Below are 10661 nucleotides of genomic sequence, written 5' to 3'. Positions count from 1 at the left end.
ATCTATATTTCGTAGTTCATATTAGATTTGGGGTTTTTTTTACAGCGTAATTACAAGCTATGAGTTGTTAATATCTATAATGCATGAAATCACATTTACGAACATTTTCATCTACGAACATGGAATGGGTTAATCTCATTACAGGATTTGCGTAGTTATTATGTGAACGAAAAAAGACATATATATTACATTAGGCCCTAAGTTTAGCTAAACATGGTTTAACATGCTGATATATTTAAGAGAAAGAAATGTTTTTTTTTTACTTTTTGAAATTCTTTTGAAACCTATCCCGTAACTTCAAATCATTAGAGTTAGCGATCTAACATTTTTAAAAATGATATGGTTTTGAAAATGTGAGAGTTCACATGCAGTACATATTTCTATTATGCTTAGGTGGGAATGGGTCTGTTTACACTGCACAATTTTTGTATCTCATGCTCATTGGACTATTTAAAGTCATAACTTGAGTTTAAAAGTCGACTTCCTATTCCAGAGATTTCTGGATATCACTGTTATTCTATATGTTCATATGTATGCAGAAAGAAAAATATGGTTAGCAAACTTAAAGATTTGATACTCCGTTGGATTGTTATTAACCGAGGCTTACTCTCCGTCTCCGGGTAAAATCCTAGCTACCGGAGAACTGTGAAACAGAGGTACCGGGGTATACCGGAGAATATCGGAGATTATCAACCATTCGGCGGCAAACCGTCAAACTAAACCATCAGAGTTAGACAGAAATATCTAGATCTAAGCATTCATAAAGTGTCCCTTCATTTAAGAAAAAGGTGCATGTCTGATTCACATTAATGGTTAATCCTGTTTTTCTATGGAAAAAAATTGAGTCTGACACAAAATCAGATTTTATGATACGGTCTCATATCATTGCAACCCAATGGCATAGACCTTAGATATTTCAGACTATAAATTTAGATCAAATAATCTAAGTTTGAATATATTAATATTTCAATTGTAGATCCATATTAAAGTCACTTGTGTATTTATGCAGCAAAGAAAAGGAAGGAATTTAGGAGCAATTATATTTTTTATATAATAATAATATATAACATTAGATAAACGTTTAGAAAGCCCTTGGGCTCTACTTTAATATTCTGCTAAAAAAAAATAAGTTTTTTCCACAAACTCAATTTTTTCTGACCCCAATATCTTTACAACCGGATGGTGCAAACCTTTGATATTTCAAACTTAGACTATGTAAACTAAAATAATTCATAGTTTGAAATAGCAAAGGTCTACAACATCGAATTGCAAAGATATAAGGATTAAAAAGTTTTAGTTTGTGGCAAAACTCATTTTCTTTGCAAAAATCCAGTTATTTAGTGAAAAATGTGCAAAATGCTACAAATTATACTGAGAATTTTATACATTTAAATATTTATTTAAGAAAACTAGAACGGGCAAATTCCTTTTAAAGGAGTCTGAGCAAAAATCTATGCAAAATTTCTTTTAAAAAATCATGCAATCTTCTTTCTTTCGTTATAGGTTTTCCAAAGAGCTACAGAATGTTGAAATCCAATGACTGTAAGTAGGTCTGATTAAAGATTTAGTCTGGTATAGGTAAAATAAGGCATTCAAGGAGTATGTCTGAAGTATCAGGCAGTTGGTTTTAAAGTCCAGCTTTTAGTCTTAAAATAAAGGCATGTGTTAGATGGAAAAGCCAGAAAATTTTAGCTTCTTAGCTCAAATACTTTTTGAAATATCTCAAAANGTTTTGATCCGTTAATAAATATTTTTTTTAAATCGTATTTAAAGATATAAAATTTTTGTATTGCATAGGTTAGTCGTGTTTACTGTACATGTGTTTAAAACCTAAAAAAAACTAAAAAGATATATCTAAAACTTTTTCAAAGCAAAATAATCTAAAACTTACATTTTTGAAAATCTCTTGAAAAATTGATTTAAAAACACGTGTCACATCTTATTTTGTGTCATAAGCAAAAATTTTATATTTAACATTTTTCCGGAAAGGATTTGAGTTTTTGCCACAAACTCAAATCTTCTACATTCAAAATTTTCTAAACCTCCCTTGCATCCATGGCCAATAAATCGAGCGGTTCAGCACTTTTTTGAGGAGATATGAAGGATGTGTAAGCAGAATATACTTTTTAACGTTTTTTCATGTTATTTGGTTCATATTTGCATTTAAACTTTTTACAGATTTTTTATCTTTTTGACTGATCTCACATGCATAGAAGATAAGATGGTAAAAGATATAAAATCATTTGGTAAAAATAGGGTTAAAAGTTAGGCTTACAGAATTTTTTTTCTGGTATTAGACTCATTGAGGTCCAGCATACAAGGGAAGTAGTGCTATTTGATTTACGTAGTTTAAACACTTTTATCCTATTCGTTCAATTTTTTCCATGAACAGAAATTTCAAACATGTTGATTTATAAACAAACGATATTTTTTATTTATAGAAAATGATGTATTTACCTCTTCCTGACCTTTTAGATAATGGAGTTTCCTACACTAGACAGGATATCAAGCACACTCCCTTTATATATACAAGGTATACACTCCCTTTATATATACAAGGTATACACTCCCTTTATATATACAAGGTATACTCTCCCTTTATATATATACAAGGTATACACTCCCTTTATATATATACAAGGTATACACTCCCTTTATATATATACAAGGTATACACTCCCTTTATATATACAAGGTATACACTCCCTTTATATATATACAAGGTATACACTCCCTTTATATATATACCAGGTATACACTCCCTTTATATATATACAAGGTATACACTCCCTTTATATATCCCTTTATAATTATATACAAAGTGTGCACATATAAAAGGTTCCCACTTACATTTTGAATTCCAGAGCTCTCAATAATTTTTGATACATGATCCATCTTTGATACATGATCCATCTTTGATACATGATCCATCTTTGATACATGATCCATCTTTGATACATGATCCATCTTTGGTCAATGCAATGTGTTTAAAAAATGTTCAGCTTAATAGCAGTAGTAGATTTACATAAAATAAGAGAAGAAATCGTAGGTAGGGACCTTCTTTATATAAATACAAGGTATACACTCCCTATATATAATTAAATATAAAATACAATGCATATTTCATATTCTCTTATATTTAACAAATTTTAAAAGTGAATTTTATCTGCCTGAAAAATAGATTTGTTTTAAAACGTTTCTTTAATTCTTTTTAAGTTTAATTCCAATATAGTCTGCTAATCCTCGAATCTCCGGAATTTTGTGCAAAATCTTCTGGAATTCTAATTGTGAATTTTATTTCAATTTCTTAAAACGATTTGTTTTAAACTGTAGAGAGAAGAAAGAAAAGAATTTGGGAATATATATGATGACACCCCTCCCCCCTCTTCAAATTCATGTTGCCTCTCATCTAATAGTGTAACAATAACATGAATAGTGTACCAATAACATGAATAGTGTACCAATAACAAGAATAGTGTACCAATAACATGAATAGCGTACCAATTACGAATAGTGTAGTATTCGAAGATCTTTCATATTTCAATCTATAAATTCTGTTACATCAAATAATCTACATGACTTTGAAATATCAAAGGCTTATACAATAAGTTCCTTTGTGCTACAAGGAATATATAGTTCCTTGCTTTGTGTTACATCCTTATTATTTTTTTAAGGACTGTAAGCGTAATTTTAAGTAACCTTTCAATCAAAGATGGCATTGCCTGAATTACAACGGTACCCTTGAAACCTTTATCTGATCAATAATGTGAAAGATATTGTCGTTTTCCAAGGTTTACAAATTTATAATCTCTATATCGCTTGAATTGAAAATAATTATATTTTAATATTATAAACATCTAGATCATAGTTCATCAGAAAAAGTTTTTAATGGCACCGTTGTGAATCGGTCATTCCCATCTTTGCATGCAAGGTTACTTGAAATACCACTTACATTAAAATGCCAAAATCTAGTGACTATTGAAATGTTCAGGTTATTTTTATTGTTGTTTTGAAGATAATGGTATATATGATATAATATTTCGTTTTAGTTTTGACTCTGGGTTAACCCTGAGCTATGGAGCAGGAGAACTTCAAACCTCCAACTTAGATCCAGGTACCTTATACACCAGACCTTTTAAACCTGTGTTTTGAGCTCCTTCGGCACTCACACGATTCATCTCCACTCGATCATATAGACGTTGGATACTTCATTCACACTGATCCAAGGATTGCAAACTCTTACGCAAAAGTGACATCTTATTTCCACAGAGTTGAGTTCAAAAACCGGTTTCATATTCTATTTGGCTGATTTTCTTAGTAGGAATTGGCGCATTCCGGGTTTTGATGAGAACAAGACTAAAACCAACCAAGGTCGGTTTTATTTTCATTGGGCCTATCTCCTTAAGTTGAGCCGAAGATTTTGCAGCTGTCAAATATTAATTTCCAAGTAACAGTGCATTAAACAGGCGTTTTCTGTAATCCTTGTAACCAAATTTGTCGTTGTAATTTCAAGTTACCCCTAGTTAAAGAGAGGTATGTTACGCTTGAAACCTTTCTCTTTTTCTAGTTTAAATAGTGCTTTATTCAGATAATTCTCAAACGTTTCTGTAGCAAAAATACGTGATTTCCTTTTATACAAAAACCACAACTGAGAATAATCAAATTTTTAAAGTTTAAAAATGATCTTATTTATTTTTGAGCATACAAATTAAATGTCATCAACGGAGGGCAATTATTTCAATATTTCCTTTAAACATTAGTTGAGAACATAATATTCTGCTTAGGAAGTGAACCAACAGAGCAGCTAAACCTTACTGCCAGCTGCTCCAGGAGTAACTATGAGCTGTTTACAGATCATTTAACAGCTGAACTAATAGAAAACTGCTCTTGGACAGAGACAGAGGTATCATCAATTATTAACCCTATCCAGATTGTCTAATATAGTTTTGGGGTGAATGTTTTCCGCCCCCCCCCCTAATATGTGTCCAATTATGTTTATAAGTTAGTTTGCTAAATGTCCCTGTCCAACTGCAAAGTAAAAAATGGACCTCTTTTTTAAACAAATTTTTCCCCATATTTTTTGTAAAAAATATTTTACCTCTAAATTTAATTGTTAGAGTGGTGGAGAGGTTTTATAAAAATCCAAAATGTTTAAAAGAAAAATATGGTTGAGCGCTCTAGTGTAAGCCATTTTTAAGTTGTGGAAAACAAACACGGGGGGGGGGTGTCGGTAAACATCTCCCTCCCCCCTGTATGCTTTTACACTTTACAAACGCGTTTGAGTTTTCAAGAATCTTTTTAAAAACACCAAAAAAGGTCCACCACCCGTCTTTCATATCTCTATTCTATTTAGGATCCTCCACCAGTCTATCATATCTCAACACTGAATATATCTCCAGTAACAGAACCATTCTATATAGACCAGGTATAGATAGATGGATTACATGGGACATTCGTTCAACACTGGAATTTAATCCAAACCTGACACAGAGAAACACAGTAGGAACTAGTTCTATGCTGGAATGTAATCCAAACCTGACACAGAGAAATGCAGGGGAAACTAGTTCAAAAATTGAATTTGGTCCAAACCTCACAAAGATAAATGCAGGGGAAACTAGTTCAAAACTGGAATTTGGTCCAAACCTGACACAGAGACACAGGAGAAACTAGTTCTATGCTGGAATGTAATCCAAACCTGACACAGATAAATGCAGGGGAAATTAGTTTAAAAATTGAATTTGGTCCAAACCTCACAAAGATAAATGCAGGGGAAATTAGTTCAAAACTGGAATTTGGTCCAAACCTGACACAGAGACACGGGAGAAACTAGTTCTATGCTGGAATGTAATCCAAACCTGACACAGATAAATGCAGGGGAAACTAGTTCAAAATTTGAATTTGGTCAAAACCTGACAAAGATAAATGCAGGGGAAGCTATTTCAAAACGCAAATTTGGCCCAAACTTGTCATGACACAAATAAATACTGGAATTTGTTCAAAACCTGATATAATGCAGATAAAAACAAGGGAAACTAGTTCCACACTGAAATTTGATACAAACCTGACAGAGATAAAAATACAGCTTTGAATTGGTCAAATATTTAGAAAAGATCTATAGATGAGTACAGGGTAAATTTTTGTTCAAAGATATTGGGGTTTAATGGTAAATGTTGAATTGTTAAACTGCTCACACATTATATTGTGTTTAAATGCTCCCAGTGTTCCAATTTGTCTCCAGTTTGAATATTTAACTGAATATTGGTGGAACTAGAATATATTCTAGTAAAATTCCAATAATGGGACTGTAAGCGTAATTGTAAGTGACCCTCCATGCAATGATGACAATGCTTGATTTACAATAATGGTGATCAAGTATGAATTAGATGTCCATGATTTTGTTTTGTAAAACCGTTTATTTTTTGTGGTTTTCTACAGTGTATCCCAGATATATGAATACATAGCAAGAGTTTTTTATAATGTCGTATCACATATTCAAGATCAAATGCCGCGGAAAAATGAGTTTAATATTAATATATGAATTGCATTCATATTTCAGGGCTATTAATTTACCTTGAATTAAAAATAAAAAGAAGTTTTTTTAGAATTATCAAAAAACTTATGACGGTCAATGTATTCATATATCTGGGATTCACTGTACGCAAAAGTGACTTGCGAGTTGGGCATTTCTTTCAAATTTGTAATCAGGTTAAAGTTTTAAAGATACCGTTGTAAATCAGGTATTGTCATCTTTACACGAAGGATCACTTAAAATCACGCTGACAGTTCATTTAACCCTTAAAATGCTTGACGGGTTTGGATACAATTCTATAAAATCACTGTTCATCTATCATCTTCAATCACTGTTCATCTATCTTCTTTATCTAAGGCGACCCTTTAATTGAAAATTGCTAAATTGCTATTTAGAAATTTCCTCCCGTATTCTGTATTGAGAGAGGCACTTTCATTTTCTTTTCCCTTCTAATTTTCTTATACTCATTTATGTAGGCGTTAATTTAAGTGACATAAAGTATTCATTTTCAATGTTCATGTATGTATAGTTGTGTATGTCTAAAGAACACATTTAATTTATTTTTATTTTTATTGATTGTGTACTTATTGTAGAGTTCTTTGGAGCCTGAAGATGAAGCAAGAGGAACCAACATCCTAGATTTAAACAAAGAAAATAAGATATTTAACAAAGAAGAAAAGGTCTTAAATACAGAAGAAAAAGATTTAAAGAAAGAAGAAAAATTTGTCCTCAAAGGAGAAAAGAAGAAACTTTGTGTGACGGAAGAAGAAATACAGAAAACCTTATTGAAACTTAGGTACATATGGGTACATATAGGTACATAATCAATAAAATATTGACTTTAGGCAAGGTCGTTATCCTTATACACTGATCCTTATACACTTGCATCTTGCATCGGAAATGATTCAGACATCCAGTACATTGTACACATTTTAAAAAGAGCTTTTAAACCAAAAATGATCTGGACTTTGATTCTGTATCCTTAACAGAGGGATATATTCTTAACTTGATGGATTAAATAGTTATAAAAATTCGGGGCACTCATCTCAAACCAGTCTTGGGGGCAGATTAAGTCTAAACAAAGGGCAACGACAACGAATTAAAAACAACATTGCTATATGTTTATTCATGTATGTATGAGAAGTACCTCACGATGGAGGGAAGACACTAGAGATGTTAACGACAGTGTAAAGTAACGTAAAATGTACGTTCTTGTATGTTACGTTACATTAACATGAAAAGTTTGGATATATTCTACATAACATGAACGTTGAACGTTAACATTATAGGAGCTTATACCTATAAACGTTAAATTTAAACGTTAACGTTAGAGGTACATACCCATAACTTTAGCCATTTGTAGTAATATTAACATTATTTTTCTAATATCTAAAACACGTTTGAATTTTAAGTTATGAAAATTTAATATAATATTTTAGACCTTTACCTGTTAGTGATGGGGACAAGATTCCCCCTTGCAGAACTCCGAAGGATTCTCTCGTCTCATTTATAGAAGAATATCTCTTAAACAATGTGTCATGTTTAGCAGAAGCAATAGCTCAGGAGTTCACAGATAAAAGAGAAAATAAAATAAAATTAGGTAAATTACATCTAAAATCGGTCCTTTTTTATGTAATTTATTTACTAAACTGTTACAAAGGAATTGAGTCTTTGTCACAAACTCAAATGTATAATTACTATTTTTTGGAATCTGATGGTGTAGACCTTTTCTATTTGCCATTTAAAATCAGAGTTTGTGGCAAAGACTCAATCCTTTTTTCCTGTTTTCTAACCAAATTTTTCAATAAGCTTCTCAAAAATACTTATTTTGCGCTATTTTGCTGAATTGCTAAGTTGCTCTTTTAATATGGTTCCTTTCATAAACTCTGGAATTTGTGGCCAAGACTCTTTCTTGAAAACAAATAATTTGTTGATAAAACATCTAAACAAAACTAAGTTGTTTTTTTTATTTATTTTTAATCACCAAATATCAAGATGATGATGATTAATGCTTTTTAAATTTTCAAATTACATGTTTACGTATTTCTATTTAATCAGGTTCAAATAATACACAATCAATACCACATGGACCATCCAAGCCAACCAAGTCATTGGACGAAGAATTCAAAGATTGCTTTGATGCTTGGAACGTGGACACAGCTTCAGAACCGGTTTTTGGATTATGGCGGGATCCTGGAGAGTCTGCCATCTTGGCGGATTATCAACTGAACAAATCCAGTTCTCAACTTCCGGTTTCATGGTCCAGTGTAAAGTACTCTAAACATATCTGCTCAGTTAAATGTCCAAAGTCTAGAAAACGAAAAATTGATTGAATCCAAAGTTTTTAAATGAATTGAGTCTTAGGCACAAACTCTGAATTTATAATCCCTATATCTTTGGAATCCAATGTCGCAAATCTTTGATATTTCAAACTTACATTATTTGATCTAACAGAATTCATAGTTTGAAATATCTAAGGTCTACGACATTGGAATCCAAAGATATATGGGCAGAGTTTGTGGCAAAGACTCAATTCCTTTGCCTTTAAATGTGGATTTTAGAAAATTGTGATTCCTCAAAGCTTAAATTTTTTACCTCACGGATGTTAACTTTACAATGAAACCATAACACAAAAATTCTTCTTTAAGGATCTCATTTTTTGTTCTAACGATTTTATTGCACCAGTCTGTACGAATTTATATAAATTCATCAATAATAACATATAAATTATCATATTTTGTAAAAATTTAAAATTTAAAATATTGCCTAAAATATATTAAAACAAATAGTGCAATCTCAAAAATGCTGCTTATTTTAGAGACGATTCCTCCTTATCAAACTTTTATGTTTCTTTGGACTCACGTGACTAGAAAGCTATGAAAAAAAGCTTGCAAGAGCTCTTGATGTTTAAATATTGAGACTGAATTCTTGAAAGTTTGACAATTTGAGGGATTAAACATAATCCCGGAAATTATGAATTATATTATACTGAAACATTATTAACATTGTGGTATAAGATTTAGGATATTTTATGATTTGATACGACTTTGTGACCTCGCAGCTCTTCTAGTTTGGATTTTACGCAGAAATACGAGAAAAGCCAAATTATCCGGTTTCATAGCAAAAAATTCAAAACTGTTTTGCTCTTCTCAATAGGTCATCAATAAGAGTGATGGTTGTAAATATTGTAAGATTTCAATCTGGCGTGCAATTGTCAGAATAATTCCTGTATTTTTATGTTCGCAATCCCATTATGTCATGTCCGGCTAACATCCGGTTTCAGACTAACTTTTAAATTGCACTGTTAACCGTGCAATTTAAAAGTTTGTCTGAAAAAGGATGCAAAGGCTGAAATTGTTATTTGTCTGTAAAAAATTGATTACTTTCAACATGTGGTTTCTTTAGAAAAGTGGTTTTGCTAAAAATCCGCAAATTCATTTTTACAAATACAAAACAAGAAGAAAAAATGGTGGCATGGAAAGCATAATGTAAAAGCTAAGAAAGTAGCGTGAATCGCCTTGCAAGCAGTTTTTTCTTGTCTATTACCAAGAGAAATGGTATTCTTTGAATCCTCGGCATAGAAATTGATATCAGAAATATGTACAAAAATCTAATCAGAAAAGATTTGAGTCCTTGTCACAAACTCTGATTTCGTAATCCCTATATCTTTAACCTTTTGTTCGCATTTAACTGTTATACAAGTAAAAGCTGCCCTTGTTATCTATATTATGGGCTAGGTTTGATTGGGATTATATCTGGGCCAAGCTCTGCGGCCATTAATCTCGGCCGAGTGCTGCGGCTAGGATGGGATAGGGAACCGAGCGTTGCGGCTATTAATCACTTAGTTGTTAAATCGTGCTAAACTTTTCAGAACACTTCATTACTTCAGGATTAGTCTTTGTTCCCGAGTACAATCTCCTCATGTTATATATATTTAGGTGGGTAAGACCTGTTCTTCAGGATTAGTCTTTGTTCCCGATTACAATCTCCTCATGTTATATATATTTAGGTGGGTAAGACCTGTTCTTCAGGATTAGTCTTTGTTCCCGAGTACAATCTCCTCATGTTATATATATTTAGGTGGGTAAGACCTGTTCTTCAGGATTATTCTTTGTTCCCGAGTACAATCTCC

General features: G+C 31.9%; 1 protein-coding gene across 1 annotated transcript; it reads left to right on the top strand.

The window, feature by feature from the left end:
* The first annotated feature begins 2445 nt into the window (after positions 1-2445).
* LOC111703185 (uncharacterized) lies at positions 2446-8932 on the top strand. Its single transcript, XM_023475059.1, has 7 exons — positions 2446-2533; positions 4050-4114; positions 4785-4903; positions 5354-5425; positions 7123-7325; positions 7969-8129; positions 8588-8932. The coding sequence occupies exons 1-7, from the start codon at positions 2448-2450 to the stop codon at positions 8860-8862; spliced, it is 981 nt and encodes a 326-aa protein (XP_023330827.1). The 5' UTR covers positions 2446-2447; the 3' UTR covers positions 8863-8932.
* Positions 8933-10661: the final 1729 nt, after the last annotated feature.

The sequence above is a fragment of the Eurytemora carolleeae genome, unplaced genomic scaffold (assembly GCF_000591075.1).
Source record: "Eurytemora carolleeae unplaced genomic scaffold, Eaff_2.0 scaffold487, whole genome shotgun sequence".
Taxonomy (NCBI): Eukaryota; Metazoa; Arthropoda; class Copepoda; order Calanoida; family Temoridae; genus Eurytemora; species Eurytemora carolleeae.
This window is presented reverse-complemented; position numbering and strand designations above follow the sequence as displayed.

Coding starts and splice junctions, on each gene's coding strand:
- LOC111703185 (XM_023475059.1), top strand. CDS start 2,448: ATGTATTTACCTCTTCCTGACCTTTTAGATAATGGAGTTTCCTACACT. Junction 5,426..7,122: donor AACCATTCTATATAGACCAG/GTATAGATAGAT, acceptor TACTTATTGTAG/AGTTCTTTGGAGCCTGAAGA. Junction 8,130..8,587: donor AGAAAATAAAATAAAATTAG/GTAAATTACATC, acceptor CTATTTAATCAG/GTTCAAATAATACACAATCA.